This window comes from Notolabrus celidotus, chromosome 19, assembly GCF_009762535.1.
Source record: "Notolabrus celidotus isolate fNotCel1 chromosome 19, fNotCel1.pri, whole genome shotgun sequence".
In the NCBI taxonomy this organism is placed as follows: Eukaryota; Metazoa; Chordata; class Actinopteri; order Labriformes; family Labridae; genus Notolabrus; species Notolabrus celidotus.
Genome location: NC_048290.1, coordinates 7,976,039 through 7,993,333, shown reverse-complemented (window position 1 = coordinate 7,993,333; position 17,295 = coordinate 7,976,039). Strand labels below are relative to the sequence as shown.

At 43.5% G+C, this 17,295-nt stretch overlaps 1 protein-coding gene across 3 annotated transcripts in view; it reads left to right on the top strand.

Moving 5' to 3' along the window:
• Window positions 1–17,295, top strand: part of rapgef1b (Rap guanine nucleotide exchange factor (GEF) 1b) — a 64,767-nt gene that overhangs the window by 37,752 nt on the left and 9,720 nt on the right. The window contains exons 4-11 of one of the 3 annotated variants that reach the window (XM_034709598.1): window positions 926–1,082; window positions 1,902–1,990; window positions 2,089–2,244; window positions 3,413–3,527; window positions 3,635–3,821; window positions 5,132–5,653; window positions 7,765–7,967; window positions 16,929–17,021. In XM_034709598.1, the coding sequence (XP_034565489.1) occupies window positions 926–1,082; window positions 1,902–1,990; window positions 2,089–2,244; window positions 3,413–3,527; window positions 3,635–3,821; window positions 5,132–5,653; window positions 7,765–7,967; window positions 16,929–17,021 (1,522 nt within the window). Of the gene's footprint in view, window positions 1–925; window positions 1,083–1,901; window positions 1,991–2,085; window positions 2,245–3,412; window positions 3,528–3,634; window positions 3,822–5,131; window positions 5,654–7,764; window positions 7,968–16,928; window positions 17,022–17,295 lie in introns of all 3 variants that reach the window. The other 2 variants (XM_034709597.1, XM_034709599.1) reach the window with 2 other exon arrangements.

Here is a 17,295-nt window from a genome sequence, read left to right as displayed (position 1 = left end):
TAGACACTTCCCCTACAAATGCCTTGTAGATATGTAGTTTGTCAGATGATAGAAAGTCAGGAGTGTTCTTGTTTTTGTGTGATATTTGTCATCTCCAGTGTAATGCTGCATTCACATGGGTTTAGGCAGAGGGGCAACACCCTTATAACAGCACGGGGATACACACACACAGTGCAAGGGAGGGAAAGCAGTAAGAAAAAAACACTCACAGCAGAGAAATGAAGTCATTGTTGAAAAGAGAGGTGTAGAATCCGTGAGAAAATTTCATATTCTGTCTGATAATTAATGCAATTTAAGAATGATGTTGATGACTGTAGAATAAAGCATTGTATTTATGATCTAACTTCATTACCACCAAAACAAATCAGTGTTTAGTTGTAGGATCCAGTAACAAACATGGAGGTAAAACCGATGTAAAGATTGATTTTATTCATCCCCACTGCTCCTGATTGGTTCCCCATTTCCTCTTGTCTTTGAATGAGACAATGTGTGTTGTTTTGACATAATTAGCTTGTTGTTGTGTTCTCTCTTTTTCCAAGGGAGCTGAGAAACAACAAGGTTAACAATTCCGTTGCGGAGGGCACAAGAACATTTCAAAAATGAATAAAAATAAACAACTAAAGATTGGCAGAACAGCTTAAAAGAGAGAGTATGTGAGGAAGAGAGAGTAGGGATGACATGCACCACATTGTTGCAAAAAAGAACCAGCAACCAGTTTGTCAGGGACATTACCATCGTCTATAATAAGGGCCTGCTTTGCCACTGAAAAGGCGACAAGTCTACATCCACTGCTGCCTGAATTCATGTGAATGCACTTCATATTGTCCCGTCCATCTTCTGTGCTGTTTTCAATCTTTCTTCTACCCTTCTGTGTTTTTCTTCTCTTACTCTCGTCCAATCCCTCATTGCATCTTCTGTTCAACAGTTCGGCGCTGTCTTCCTGCCACAACCGCGTGTATCAGAGTCTGGCCAACCTCATCCGTTGGGCCGACCAGGTGATGCTGGACGGCATCGACTTGGAGGACAAGGAAAACGTGGCGTCCGTCACCATCGTCATCAAAGCCGTGCTGGACGGAGTAAAGGTACGGAAGAGATGTTGTGGACGTTTTTGCTCTGTTTTCAATGTGTGTCGCGATTCAAGAAGCTGGCCTTAGCCTCGTTTTTTTTGGCAGCTTTCAGAACGTTGGACGCTGTAGTCGGGTTGGCAGAGGGGGGATGTAAACAGCTACCAGTATGACATGTGAGATCTCCCTGCGCAGACAACATAGTTGGTGGCCCAAAGCGCTCTTGGTGCTATCCTTGTCTGCCCGGACAGTCTGGAAGCCTTCAATGAAGACGTTGTGATCAGGATTATTCAGATGCAGCTACGTTTCCGTGAAGCACACCATGCTACATTCCTGAAACTCCGTCTGACTCCTGGCTAGTCCTGTTAGCCCGTCCATCTTATTAGCCAGAGATCTCACGTTGCTCATGATGAGAGAGAAGAGACACAGGTTCGGTCTCCTCTCCATAAAGCTCCATCTTCTTATACCAGCTCTCTTCTCATGCTGCTGTTTACAAGAAATCCAAGCTGGCGGGTGAAATAGAGTCTGATATTGTGATTGTATCATTTTGCTGTCATACATAAGATCACTCCGGTCTCATACCAGTTGCATACCACTGATTACAGGATAAACATATAGGTTAATTTTCCTGACCTTTCCCCCACTGCGTTCTTACACTGGCTCACCCTGACCTCTTGCCGAGGTTTTACTCGGAGGGCCGGCAGGAAAACGTTCGGGTAAAGTCGGGGTGAAAATCTGTTTGCGTACGTGCGTGCAGCTCACCCTGAAAGTTTCATGAGGTTTCCAGGACCTTGTGTGCTTGTGTGAATTCATCAAGTGCTGTCTTCCCATGAACAGGAATTGGTGAAGCTGACCATCGAGAAACAGGAACAGCCGTCGCCCACCACTCCCAACAAACCAGCACCGCCTGTTACCACAGCAGAGAGGTGAGTCTACCTTGTTCTCTCCACATAACAAACACTCTTTCAGACATTCAAAGAAGTTCATTCACCCTGACTGTTTTCTTTTTTTATCTGTGCAGCAGCGTGTCATCAGAGATCCCCTCCGTAGATCAGGAGCAGGAGGCGTCAAGTAAGACTGATCCGGCTGCCGCTCCTGCAGAGGCTGCCTCTGACACACAAGATGAAGACGTGGCGCCTCCCAAACCTCCCTTACCTGAAGCCAAAATGGCGGAGCTCAGGTGAGGACGGAACACCAAAGTCGTGTGTTGGTTTTGTCAAAAGTGAAAGTTGATCATGTTGGAGTCAAAACTTTTCCGAGTATTGCTCTGCGGTTCTTTCTAAATTCAAGGTTTCTGTTGTGTTTCCATCCAACCACAAGCAGAGGCTGTTTGGTGATGTGGCTGCAGTGTCTTTATGAACTCTGAAACCAAAGATACAAAAGCAGAAGTGATACGTTTGGATTTCTGTATTGCAGTTGTGTTAAAATAAGTAAAACTTGAAGTGAAAGGTTGAGTTAAGAAGAGGAATAGTGCAGGCGTTTAGAGTGTAATTTGGATCATACCGGGTATTTCCACTTTTCTTTCATTTTCACCCTTTTAGACTTCATTTGAGTGAGAAAAACAAGAAAACTCCGTCTTTTTCTCTTATGTACTTTAAAACTCAGATAGTCCATCCACCAAAAATCCCCAAATCTCCACCCTCCTTCCACGGACTTCCATCACTCTCACACTGAAGTCTTTAGTTGCTGCTGTCTCTTCCTGTCTTACTCTCTCTGCTGTCTCTCCCGATTTGTCTCATCTTTGGTTCCCCCCTTTGGATTCTTGGAACAGAGCACAGTTGAGTGCTGACGCTGGCCAAAGGAGACCCTCTCAGAAGGAGAAGTATGTCAGCCCCCCAGGATCATCTGTCTCCATTATAACATCCCACCCAAACCCAAACCTCCCTCCTTACAAAGCTTCTGAATTGGATGAAAGTGTTTTTTTTTAACTTGCATGGTTGCATTATCCCAACATTTGTGACATTCCCTGGAGGACCTGTCATCCAATCAGAAGACAGTCCCAGTGCATGAGAGTGTGTTACTGACCCATGCATTGTTTTTTGTTATCATGATGCCTTGTGTTTGCCATTTGAGCTGGTATTAACTCACTGAGAGAGTTTTGGATTGGCAAGCAGAACAGCTTCATGTGAAAGCTGAGAGAGGCTAACATGAAACACCCTCACTCTCATCTCGCTGTTCCTCATGTGGGATGATAATGTGTGTGTTCATGTATTCATACAAGGTCCTGTGTGTGCATACATGCCTGAGAAAGCTGTGTTTATTTGGTGCCTGCCCATTGATTTTGACTCCAGGGTAAAAAATGCTCCACTGCTGTTATTTGATTCTCCTGTTTGTGTGTCTGATAACAGCCCTCCACCAGCTCTTCCTCCTAAGAAGCGTCAGTCTGCCCCCTCGCCTACACGGGTGGCAGTGGTTGCACCAATGAGCCGCGGCTCCAGTCTGCCCTGCAGCGTCCACAGACAGGTGAGGCAAAGTAATCCACCATGAGGTATCTTCAGTATCTGGAGTGTAGAGGAAATGAACGTAACAGCAGGAACAGAGGGGCTGAAGGGTTTTCTTTGTCTTTGCAGCAGCAGGACTACGAGCAGGAGTTCCTTCAGAGGCGTTTCTCCGGTGGGAGCCAGTCTTACGGAGGTGACTCTCCACGCCTGTCTCCGTGCAGCAGTATGGGTAAACTGAGCAAGTCCGACGAACAGCTCTCCTCCATGGAGCAGGACAGCGGGCAGTGCTCTCGTAACACCAGCTGTGAGACGCTCGGTAAGAATACAGAGACAGACAGAGGGCTGGGATTCAGTAGCTAAGGGTAACAGAAATGACATCATTGTGCACTTATTAGGTCCAAAAGACAGAAACTTCATATTAAAGTAGCTTGTGAATACAAACTTAAAGAAGTTGAAGAATAGACTAACATTAAAATGTGAAAGTAAAGCCTGATTTATACTTCTGCGTCACCCGTACGCAGCAGTGGTCGACGTGGACATGAGCACCACATACTTGTGCGTCGATGTGTCCGTGTCTCGCAGCAATTCTCCGCCAAAACGTTTGAGGGCAGTGAGTTCTCTCTGATAGCCGGTTGCCTGTTTCAGGCGCCGCTACGATCTTTGTTTACTTTTCCACAGCGATTCAGAGTGCGTTATGTTAATCTACAGCTGATACATGTTGCTGTTTATCATGCAGACTTGATTACAGGTGAGAATAGAGAGGAGGAGATGAAATACACGGCCGATGTGCGGCCGATGTCCGGGATCCAGGAAGTGCTGTAAATACGGGAAATACAATGAAGCTGAGCGGACCAATCACAGGGCTTGCAGTCCATGTTGATTCGACGCATAGTTACTTTTTGGAGGAGGTGCACGTCAGCTACATGCGTAGGCCTCTGCGTAGGTATGGGAGCCACATGGACCTACGACGCGCCACATGGACCTCCGACGCCTTTGATTCGACGCAGAAGTATAAATCAGGCTTTAGAAATCACCAGCTTGATACTTGGACATGTAGTTTATTTACCTGTGACACAATTCCTATCATATTATTGATGCATATGATTGGTCATGGTTGCGATACAGCAATGCATTGTTATTTCTGAATGACTTTACAGCTCTGATTTAAACCTTTCTTCAGCTGATTCCTCCAAAGAATGAACATCCATATCTTGCAACACTGATATGATTTGCATTCAGGAGATACCAGAGAATTTTCCTGCAGTGCAACGATCAGCCGATCATTTCTCAAGAGACGAGTCATCGCTTTGTCGATCTTAGCAAACTACAAAAACACATTTGCGGTCCTGACGTGGCTTCACAGAGCGATGTTGCTTTTCATTCACTGACCACACAGACAGCAGCCTGCAGAGAGCACACTGACCAGATACAACACCCAGAAGTTTCCATGCACTGTAACCAAAATGGAATTTAAGTGAGCTGATGTAGTTTACTGGTGGTGTGGTGTTACAGCTGGTCAGACTGTTGTGAGGCCTTGTTTGTGATTCTGAAGTGATCAAACTGTAACTTGTTAATTGTGTTGCCTGATTTTGAATCCTAATTTTTTCCTTCTTCTCACATTTTCAGACAACACAGAGACTTACGACCCGGATTATGATTTCCTCCATCAAGACTTGTCAGTAGGAGAAAATCTCCCGCCAATCCCAGTAGGAGGGTGCCTGAGCCCGCTGCCGGAGTCCCACAGCGAGTCCTCCTCCCCAGTCCCCGGACAGCATCCCTCACATCCCCGCTTCAGTGCCCCTCCACCCCAGCAGCCTCCAGAATACTGGACCCCACAGCCCAATCAGACCAATCCCTTACTCGCCCGCATCAGCGCTCCCCCCGCCCTGCCTCAGAAGAAGCGACGCAGCACCCAGACGCCGCCCTTCCCCGACGGAGGCTCCCGCGTGCTGTACGAGCGCTACCCCTCCCATTACGACAACCTGTCGGAAGAGGAGCTGCACCCCACGCCGCCATTCCCGCTTCTCACGCCCATCTCGCCCATGCCGCAGACCAACGGGGGCGTGTTCGTCGCCCAGTACATGGCCAGCGAGAACTCAGATGTCCCCGCAAGCCCGCCGCCGCTGCCTGAGAAGAAAAGCAGACACAGTAAGTGAAGGAGAAGGGATGAGAGGGCTTTAGAGGAGATAAAAGAAGCAGAGAAAAAGGACAGAGTAAAGGGAAGGGATGAGGTGGATTTAGGAAGCAACAGTGAGACATTTCAGTCCCAGCTCAGTGAAGCACAGCTCATGTCAGAGAAATATTCCCCTGTGATTAGAGGCAGGAAGTGAATACCAGGATGTGCTACAATGGCCCTGGTTCCAGGGGCACAGAGGGCAATGTTTGGTCATTTCCTGACACGCCTGCTACATCACTTCCTCTTTAGCTACTGTATTATGTCATTCCATACAGTCAGCTCTTCCTGTTCACTGAAACACTTACGACATTGTGTGAGCTCGCAGGATTTCAAGTGGGGAACTTCTTTGAGTTTACACAACGTGGCTGTCATAGTTTACTGATGAATACTCGGCCTGTGAGAGAGTTGTGTAATATCCTCTCCGGCTCTGAGAGTTTTTAATTCTTAGAAAGTAACTGATGATCTCACGATGATGTCATCAGGGAGTCTCATTTTTGGCCTGAAGCCGTTTTCGTGAAAAGCCTTCTTTATGTGTGGACTTTGGACAACAAGGGTGTTAAGGGTGGAAAGGGGTGAATAAAGAGAAGCTTTTGATCTGCATCACTGGATATGAAGGGTAACCAATTGACTGTGTAAAAAGATGGATGACAGGAAGAAACCCCAAAGGTGAAGCCAAACCCACCCTAGTATAGGTCATAAAGTTTGCCTCCTCCATGTTACTGGATGAGACACGAGTCATACTTTAAAAAACAAACTCATCACAGGAATTTCTCTCAAATATGGTTTATGTCATAATTACTGTAAAATTTAGAATATAAGTTGCACCGGGAAAAAAAGATTCAGTCTGCTTTTGGGAGTTTAAATACATTTCCTGTGTGCAGACTTCCATTGTATTCAGCAATGTGCATTTTATATGCAGATGTGTAGCTCTGGTTAGTTCAGGTCTAGTCACCTAGCTAGTTACCCGTTGGGAAGTTTAGCTTAGCCTTAAAGGTAATGTTGATTGTTGTGAGGCACTCAAGGCTTGCACCACCAACTCCCCTCCACCGGCCACTTTTGTCTTCAATTGGAGAGTCTTTTCAATCAAACCAGAAACCACAAGGTTTATTTCCTCTGTAATATACCTTTAAATGTATGATGATCACGCAACAAAGCGGGAGGAAAGTGTTTAAAAGTGGTGCAGTTCCAATCGCTTGCATCTCTGAGCCCCATTTTCTGGGTAAAATTCCACACAATAGAAATGCTGTAGAATATCTCTCTCTGCATTTAGTACGGATTGATTGGTCACACCAGTGTTTATGACGCAGCTCACTTTTGATATGACAAAATGTATTAAAAGAGCTTCTTATATACCAAACCTTACGGTAGTCATTTCATTTTTATCCAATCCAATCCACTTTATTTATATGGCACATTTAAAAAAAACAATCAAGTTTAGCAAAGTGCTGCACAGTGAGGTAAAAACAATGAAAACACAGTCAGAGAATAAAATAAAAGAATCATAATAAAAGCACATAAAACAATTTTAGAAAATAGGTTAAAAACACACCAAAAAATAAAATAAATAAAAACACTGTTAGAGCAAAATAAAATCCAATAAAAGAACAGACAGAGACAGAGTTAGATACTGAATGCCACAAATGGGGTATAAAGTGTTTAAAGATACGGTGCCTTCAGCCTCAAGCCAGCACAAGAAGTTCTGTGAGGGAACAAGTGAGGGATCTTTGCCTTTTTTTTAGCAAAGCTAAGCTAAGTGTGTTTCAGTTAGCGAAAGGGGCAGGAAGTCAATACCATGGTTTCAAGAGCTGGTCATCACTGGGGCGACTGTGGCTCCAAATGTGTAAGATGCCAGCTCCTCTTGAGGGGTGTATTTAGGCCTCACTTTTGTGCTGCATGGGGAGATGGATGTGCACCATCCATCTTTACATACAGTCAGTTGTTAAAGGGGCAGTAAGTGAAGACGAATCTAACTTTGGTGCTTCAGTTTTTAGTGTTTCTGAGTTTGGTGTTGAGTCTGAAGTAATCTGTACTCTTTAAAAGAATGCACAAATGTTTAATAACCTCATCCACCTTCTCCCCTCAGTTCTCCAGTACATGCAGTTTGTTGAAGACTACTCGGAGCCGCAGCCCTCCGTCTTCTACCAGCTGCCGCAGAGCGAGAGCATCTACGAGCAGCGCAACAAGCGCTTCCAAGAGGTTTACCGCTTTAACGACTCCTTCAGCAGCACAGACTCGGTCCACGAGCCGCTGCTGCCACCTGCATTACCACCCAAACAACGACAACTGGTAAGACAGCCCTCAGAGTGTGATGACAGTGTTTCTGTTTGAAAGACTGGACTCATACTGGGAAGAAATACAACGTCTGGTTTACTTATTCAGAGTGAGCGAGCAAAGCTGTAATTTAAATTCCTGACGTTGTTTGGTTTCTCTAGTTGAGGCCGATACTTCAAAGCTGAGAAGCCTTCATTTAAATCACAAGTAATTCATGGAATAATATCTAGAGCAGTGTTAGCACATGTTAACTCACTGGAACAGTAAAATATGTGCCATGCAGCTCAGTGCTGCTCTTCAGTCTCCTCTTGCTTAACGCTGCTCGGGAAGAAACGAGTGAGAAAGAATGCAGATAGCACTCTGCCGTGGCTGAAGTACATTCCAGTGGTAATCCTCATCAATTTTCTCTCAAGCCTCCTCCTATCTTGTTATCTCTCTCACCTATTCAGCCTCTCCTTCTCACTCCCTCTCTCTCTCTCTCTCTCTCTCTCTCTCTCTCTCTCTCTCTCTCTCTCTCTCTCTCTCTCTCTCTCTCTCTCTCTCTCTCTGTATCTCAGCTCCTTGCCTTCTTTTGTAAGCAAAGCAGACATTTGTGTGTGTGCCGAGGTGTTTGCTTGTTAGCCGGAGATAAGACCGGCGTTTATCAGCACCACATCAGATTCAGTCCACTTATCTCAATCCAGGTCGGTGTCGAGGTTAATTGAGACAACTGTCTGAGCGAGAGGTAGAGAGTCAGGGAGGAGAGAGAGAGGATGGGTCGAAGCAGAGGGAGGGGACGCTGTGATGAGCGTCTGAGTCTGACATGACACATTTAAAGGCTCTGAAAACCTCCGTACAGAAAAATGATCACAAGCTCCTGCATGAAAATACTTTTTGAGTTAAAGCATTTTTTCTTGTTTGTTTTTTATTTTGTGCTCCTAAAGGTCAATTCCAGTATTATTATAATTAGTGCTACGGTGAGGGATAATGAAGTAGTGAAGCAGAGAGTCACATTTGCAGGGAATTCTATGTACAGGGCTGTATTATTATTTTTCAATTCAAATATTTGGAGCCAACAATACAGTCATATCCTGTGAGACAGGAAGACGATATCCTGCCGTGTTATTTCGTCCCTGCCCATTTTCTAGTAATGTGATGCCTCTCAGAGAAAATACCAGTACCAATACCATATGCAGTTCTTTACAATCAACCAATCAGAGAGCCTGACAGCATGAGTACCGTACTGACTTCTCATCCTGTGCCTGCTTTGCAGAGGATACGTATGTGTGTTAGGGGTGCCATGACCCATCATGTCGGCTGTGATGGGAAGTACACCAGGCTGAAATTAGAAGGTTGCGAAATTTAAAAAAATCACATCTTAATATTCTTGAGGATTTTGCCAATAATGATAATTGACAATATTTTGCATCTGTAAAAAAATGTGTTAAAAGTATTTTACCTGCTCGCTCTTGTTAACGTTATATTAGATGTTGTTGATAATATGATTTTTTTTTTTTAAATAAGACAAACAAGTCATGTTTATTAACTTCAAACTGAGTCATTCAAGTAGACACGATCTGCCACAGACTGTTGAGTGTGTTTTAGTTTTAACAGTACCTCAGCTGGTTGGTCGACTGCTGACTCCCAATGCTCTACATTTTGTCGTAAATTCACAGATGCTGAAAAAAGTTAGTTATCGAGCAGTCTTTAACGACACCCGCTTTCCGACATTGTCTACAGATGAGTAACATCCATCTTTTCACCTCAATGTGAGAGAGGATGATCTACGTCTTCGATTAGATCTAACGTTCTTCATTCTAAGGCCGGTGGCGTTTGTGTTTTGTCTCCTTGCACTTTTTGTCCACTCATATTTCACTTCAGCTTAGCTTAATTTGATGTTTTAACCAAGCGGCAACCTCCGGTCTCTAAATATGAAGCCCATGCTGAAGTGTTATAAACTGCAGTTCATTGAGAATCCGCTTGAGTCTGGCTGCAGAAACACCGGAAACCACATAGACACCAATTCAAAGAAGACGATCTTTGCAGCATTAATAAACATGTTTACAGCCTGGTTCAAAAAAACAGCTTGGGTCTACGTAGCTAATTTCTCTATCGGCACACACTGTGCGGGGGGGTTCAGAAGATATTAAGATATCGAGTTTTTGCCCAAATAAGGACATGACTGACTGACAGGCTGTTAGTAAGGAGGCTCATAGCCCGCCTCTTTACGTTATACTATGCCTGGTTGAGTTCAGCATTTCCAATATGGCTCCCGCCGACAATAGGCTTCAAAACAGCGCTCAGGAACAGATGGGTGACGTCACAGATACTACGTCCATTATTTATACAATCTATGGTGTGAACACTGCACCTCTTTGATTATATTCAGTGGATGTGTTGACTCTCAAGGCGTGTTTTGATTGCTTTTTGCAAAATGAGTGACAGGCTTGAATATAGTCATTTTGCACATTGTTAAAACAACAACTAAGGCAGTATCTTAGAAGATTTATATTGCACACTCCTAGTTGAAATATACTAGGATTTCTCCTGAAGATCAACACTGTCAATCTACTAGAAGGATAAACATTGCTCATGCTCATTAGATGGTCTTGTTTTTGCAGGATTGTCACAAATGAGACTTGGTGTGGCCCTTTTTTCCTGCCTGCCATTCATATTTGAAAGTAACAAAGTGATGTGCAGTCAATCCAAAGCTCTGCAGTAATAAGGACAGCACATTTGTGGACAGTTAACAGATGCCACCCTTCTCCAGGGTGCAGCTCCAGCACATGTACAGTAACACAGCCCAGTGAGGAGAAAATAGACTTTTATGGCTTTGAGTGTCAGTCCAACCCAGGCCACCTCACAGAGTCTTTCTTCTTCCTCTTTGTCCATTGTCCTCTCTCTGCCACCACGACTGTGTATTCTGATCCCCGTGTGGCCGGCTTTTTTTATTTTTTATTTTTTTATCACGCTTTTGTCTGCGTACAGTCCAACCGCGCTCATCTCTGCTCCCACCGCACAGCCCTAATCTGGCCTCATGTTTTGGACTTGATGAGCTCGTGGCCCAGTGGAATAAGCCTGTTTGCCTCCTGCATAAGCCCATGTTCCAGGCTTACACGCTTTGGCGACTTTACACGGCTTTGCAAAAAAAAAAAAAAAAGTCATTTCAGCTGCTGTGTGGATAAGGAAACGAGTGAAAAAAAACTGAGTGGATAATATTGGCAGTGTTTAGAATGTGCTGTAGTTGGCCTGGTTTCTGTAAAGCTCTTAAAGCTCCAGGCATTAAAAGAAAGGTTATTGGGCTGTCACAGACATAAATGTTTGTAACCTTTACACGTCACATGACCCGCTGCTAATTAGGGCTTTCCAGGAAGTACTCTAACTGAAACATAACAGTTTAATCAGTAACACTTGAACAGAAGTGGTCTGTATTTATTTCTATTGCCAGAGAGCTGGTGCTTCTAATTTAAGCTCCCAGAATCCTCCTCAGCTTTCGACCACTTTGACTTCACTGCTTCTCTGCTGAACTTTGATTAAATCTGCTCTAATTCACTCTTGCTTACTAGAGTAATCAACTGTCCCCTTTTTCTTTTTCCTCCCTTGACACCCCTATTTTTCCCTCTTTGTCTCCCTTAACTCCCTCTTCTCTCACTCACTTTCTGTTCAATCTCTTCCTCCTTTCTTTCTTTCTTTCTTCCTCTCTGTTTCCATCTCAGGCCTCCCACTCTTCCTCTCCCTCTTCCTCCTCCTCCTCCTCTCTCTCCTGCCACCTCCAGCCGTCTGTAGCGGCCATGGAGGAGGCGGGCTCTGGGCTGGGCCTCAGCATGTCCGTTTCTAACTCCTACCTGATTGGCCAGGCGTCTTTGACCACGCCCACGGTGAGTTCCTGACCCCCTTGTCTGTTGCTTAAACGCCATCCCTTCTCCACCTCCATTGCGCCGCTCTGGTCAGCGTCTGGGTGCTGTGTGGTCTTGGTTGGGTCCAGGGGGCGGCCTGACCTGTGTGTGCACCATATGTGATGCAGTCTGTTTTCCTCCCCCTGCCCCTCTGAGGCTTCTGATGGGGCCCTCAAACCCTCTGGGGTCGCTGGTTTGGTTGCTGTGTGGTCCTTCATTCTGTCACATCCGTCCCTCCATGTGTGCATTTGTTTTGACAGTGTGAATTTGTTGCTTTGTTGTGTGTTTTTTTAGCTGAGGCATCAGATATGATGTTATTAATGTGTGCTTTGTGTGGTCGTGACTGTGTGCAGTTATCTGTTGTGGTTCTCTGAGCCTCTGGCTGACCATGTTTTTTTTTTTAACACTGAAACATTCCTCCACATGACAGGTAATTATTTGACCCTTTCCCTGTGTTCTGTTTGCCTTGCAGTAACAGAGAGTGAGTGGGATGTGTTTTTAGTGCACTGTGAGAAGCTAGCATTCAAAAACAAGGGGAAAGAATGAAACAGGAAATTGTTTCTGAAAATAGGTAAAATTATTTGCTGAAAGAATATGAAATCTTCACATGCTGAAACATTTTATTACAAGGAATTGCAGGTAAATGACAATAACATACTGCATGACACGACACAACCCTATGTGTGTTTGATTTGATAGGATACAGTACAGTATGGTAAAGTACAACATGACAACATACCATACCAAACAATATGACACTGTAAAATACAATACGAAACAAAACATTATGATTCAATAAAATACAATACAATATCATACAATACCTTACAATAGCATACAGTATGGTACACCATAACATAACAAACAACACAATACCATAACATACCAAATAGTGTGATACAATACAACAAGACAGGAAAGGACAGGATAGGACAAGATACAGTAAAAAATACAGTATGAAGCAGTACGGTATACAATATCATACAGTACGATGCAATACAATACAGCATTATACAGTACGATACGATACAATATCATACAGTACCATGCAATACAATACAGTATTATACAGTACGATACGATACAATATCATACAGTCCGATATGATACAATATAATACAGTACGATGTGATACAATATCATACAGTCCGATATGATACAATATAATACAGTACGATGTGATACAATATCATACAGTCCGATATGATACAATATAATACAGTACGATATGATACAATATCATACAGTCCGATATCATACAATATCATACAGTACGCTATGATACAATATCATACAGTACGATACGATATCATACAGTACGATACGATGCAATGTCATACGTTACGATACGATATACAGTACAATACGATATCATACAGTACGATACAATGTCATACAGTACGATGCAATACAATACAGTATTATACAGTACGATACGATACAATATCATACAATACGATACGATATCATACAGTACGATGCAATACAATAAAATATCATACAGTACGATACGATATCATACGATACGATATCGTACATTACGATACGATATCATACAGTACGATACAATATCATACGGTACGATGTGATACAATATCATACAGTACGATACGATATCATACAGTACCATACAATACGATATCATACAGTACGATACGATATCATACAGTACGATGTGATACGATATTATACAGTCCGATGTAATACGATATCATACAGTACGATACGATATCATACAGTACCATACAATACGATATCATACAGTACGATACGATATCATACAGTACGATGTGATACGATATCATACAGTACGATGTGATACGATATCATACAGTACGATACGATATCATACAGTACCATACAATACGATATCATACAGTACCATACAATACGATATCATACAGTCCGATACGATATCATACATTACGATATGATACAATATAATACACTACGATAGGATATCATACAGTACCATACGATACAATATCATACAGTCCGATATGATACAATATAATACAGTAAGATATGATACAATATAATACAGTACGATACGATACTATTTCATACAGTACGATATGATATGATACGATTCAATACCATATCATACAGTGTGGTACGATTTGATAGGATAGGATTGGATATGATTACATATCGAGCCATACCATACAGTATGATGCTATATGCAATGTTACAAGTACTGAAGTAAGATATGATACATTAAGATGGTATAGGATACAATACATACAATACTTACCAAATGGATGGATATGAAACAATAAGAAGGGATCAGATATGATGATTAATATGCTATAATATGATATATTGCTCTTGATAACAATAACATCATGATTCAGCAATTTTAGGATAGTTGATCAATTGCATTACAATTATACAAAGACACCTCAATTTCTAATTAACTGAAGGAAACGTATGCCCCGAAACATTTAAATGCCAGACTAATGTCACTAGTGCCAGCACCGGGAGTCATGAAGTAGTGACACAGGGAATCTGATCGGAAGTGAAATCTGTTTAGAACGCTGTGTTAATTTTAATCACATTAAGGATAATTTGACACAGACAATATGATAATTGTATGGCATGAGTCAGGACAACTATTTATTGCCATATCAATATTTTGTCACACTCCTACTTGTAAAGGAAATTAGATTTACTCGCATCACAAAATGAAGCACGGGCACATAGTGTGCATTTCTTTGCCAAACTTTGCAGAAGTCAAACACCATCATGGTGATGTAACGGAGTCTTCAATACTACAGATGACTCATAATTGGCTCCAAGATATGAAATGTGTATTGTCTTTCTGTGCGAAAGGATTATGAAGATGAAACGCTTGAAATAAGACACTTAAACCTTTTTTCTGCTTGACAGTGTTGATCAAACAGAATTATTATTCTGCTAATCTTGGTTTTAAGCTTCTCAGAATCAGCACAAAATCTCTACTCTGGCATAACAAAATAGCAGGTGAGGAGAAATAGTGCCTGCTAGAGAATCGGCATACAATGCCTCGATATTAGAAACTTGATCTTTGTTAGAATTGACTTTTCTTACAAAGCAAATCATCCAAATACCACAGGAGAGCATTGAGTATTGTGCCTGAGGGATACAGAGACAAAACGCCCCTACCATAAAAAGATTCCAGTTAATGAATTAACTTGTGGTTTACAATTACTTAGGCTATGTTTAACAGTGGTTTGCCTAGTATTTTGGGAGGAGCTGACCCATCATGACCTCATGGTGTGCACGGCACCCTCAAGACACGCTGTGGGTCTCCCTGAGGGTATCTCTGGTGGAATGCAGCTCCAGATGGACCTGATGGAAAACACATTCCACCCATTTCTGCTCCTCTTCCTCACCCTTTTCTCTCTTCTTCTTCCTCCTCCTCATTTTTCCCCCCGTCTCCGTTCACACACACACTCTTCACATCCTCCTATCTCCTCAGTCACTCCACCTCCTCAGTCTCTTCCTTGTCTCCCGTTTTTTCCGATTCTGTGGAATGTTTGCATTCCTCAACTCATTTAGGCATGATGTTATTTTTTTTTCCGGGGGTGTCAGGGGGAGGCGAGGCATGCCAGGAAAGCCTCTTTGCATATTGAATGAGAAGTCAAAAAAAAAAAAAAGGAATATATTCTGTTATTCATTTAAAGTTGGAGTAAAAGCTCTCCCTCTGTCTGTGCTGTCCGTGTATTATTAAAGACAGGACTCCCTACTGTACCGCTACTTTCTCAGAATTCTTCTCAGTGAAAGAGGAAAACCAGAGGCCTCAGTCTCCAGATGATCCTGCGTGTCTGTGCATGAACACATGCATGCATCCCATTTCGTGTGTGTGTGTGTGTGTGTAAGCTGAGCGTGTGTGTGTGCAGTGTTTATCAGTGATCTGTGTCTGTGCCGCTCTATGCTGGTATGCTGGAACAGGGCTGATATGTGCAACGTGTTAGGACAGGTTACCACTGCATCCCCGCAGACAGGCATCTTCTCAGCTGGCCAAACACACACACACTCACACACACACACACACACACACACACACACACACATTCCTTGTCAAGCACATACACATAACAAGAGCTGATGCTTGCTTATCTTTGTGTTTCCTTGTTAAACATTTATGTCTTCCATGTTATCTCAGTGGAGACGTCCCCTTTGCTCCCACTTCCAGTTTTTGCAGTTTTTTGAAGTGTGTGTGTCTGCATCTGTGTGTGTGTGTACGTGCATTTCATGTTCAGACACATCACTCTCATGATGCACGCTTAACGGAGGTGTTGGAGAACCCAGTGAACACTTTTTTCCTCCTCCTCTGCTTCCTATTGTTCAGCTTCTTTTCCCTAACTGCTCTGTCCTCACCGCTCTAATCCCTTTACTCCTGTCTTTTATTTCATTTATTTTCTCTTTTTTTTTTTCTTCTTCTTCTTCCTGCTTTCCTTCTTTCCACCAATCGCAGAGCTTGGACCAGGTTGCCTTGACCAATGCCACCATCCTGGATGGCGGCGGCGGCGGCGGGCCCAACGGTTCCCTGGCCGGCTCAATGGGCTCTGTGGCTGTCTGTCTTCCTTCTGAGACTTCTCTCACTGACTCTCTCCACACCTCGGCGGTGAGCTCACACAGGATAGACGTGTGTGTGTGTGGACACAGGATACTAACGTGAAGCGGGCTCTGTCAGGCTGATGATAAACTGTGATAGTGGAGCCCTTCCTTCAGCAGATTTGTGTTAGATTGCAGCAGTTTGTCCCGTATTGTTGCACAGACGATAAAACAGTGACTCATCCTCTTAGTGGCATCTTGTTGTGATTATCACTGCCCACAAACTGTCTGCTGTCTGATTTTTGGTCTTAAAAGAATCCCAGTAGAGCATGTTGCACTGCTTTTTTTTTTGCCTGTAAATATAACTCCCCTCCTCAAATGATGCTCTCCAGTGCCACCTGGTGGCTGACTGGAAAAACACACCGCTCACTGTACACTCACAAAAAAAACTCAGCTAGCTGCTACCTCTCCTCATAGCCATAAATTCAAACTGTTATCAAACGCTCTGTGCCCCTCTCCGCACCCTCACGCCTGGGTTTGTGTCCCTCCTGTCTTCCCGTAGAGCGAGAGCGCGAATGACGAGGGAGGGGAGGGGGAGTACGTCAACTTGTACTCGTCCAACCATGCCAATGGGGAGCTGCCTCTCTCCCTCAGAGTAAGTAGCTGACCGACTGCCGCGGGGGTGAAAGGTCGATTCCATTTACACGTAGCTCCTCTGCTTCAGGATATGAATCAATTTGAAGTCAGGAGGGCCGTTTGAATGGCAGCACCATCCATCTGTTGCTCTCTGTGGCTCTTATTGATTCATCTCTTGAACCGATGCCACTGAAATGGAATGTGAATGTAGGCAAAAACCCGGCTGAGCATGACTTCAGGTTCACGGGTCTGCCTGCGAGAGGACTTTCTGTGTCTGTGGAGTAAAAGGAAGA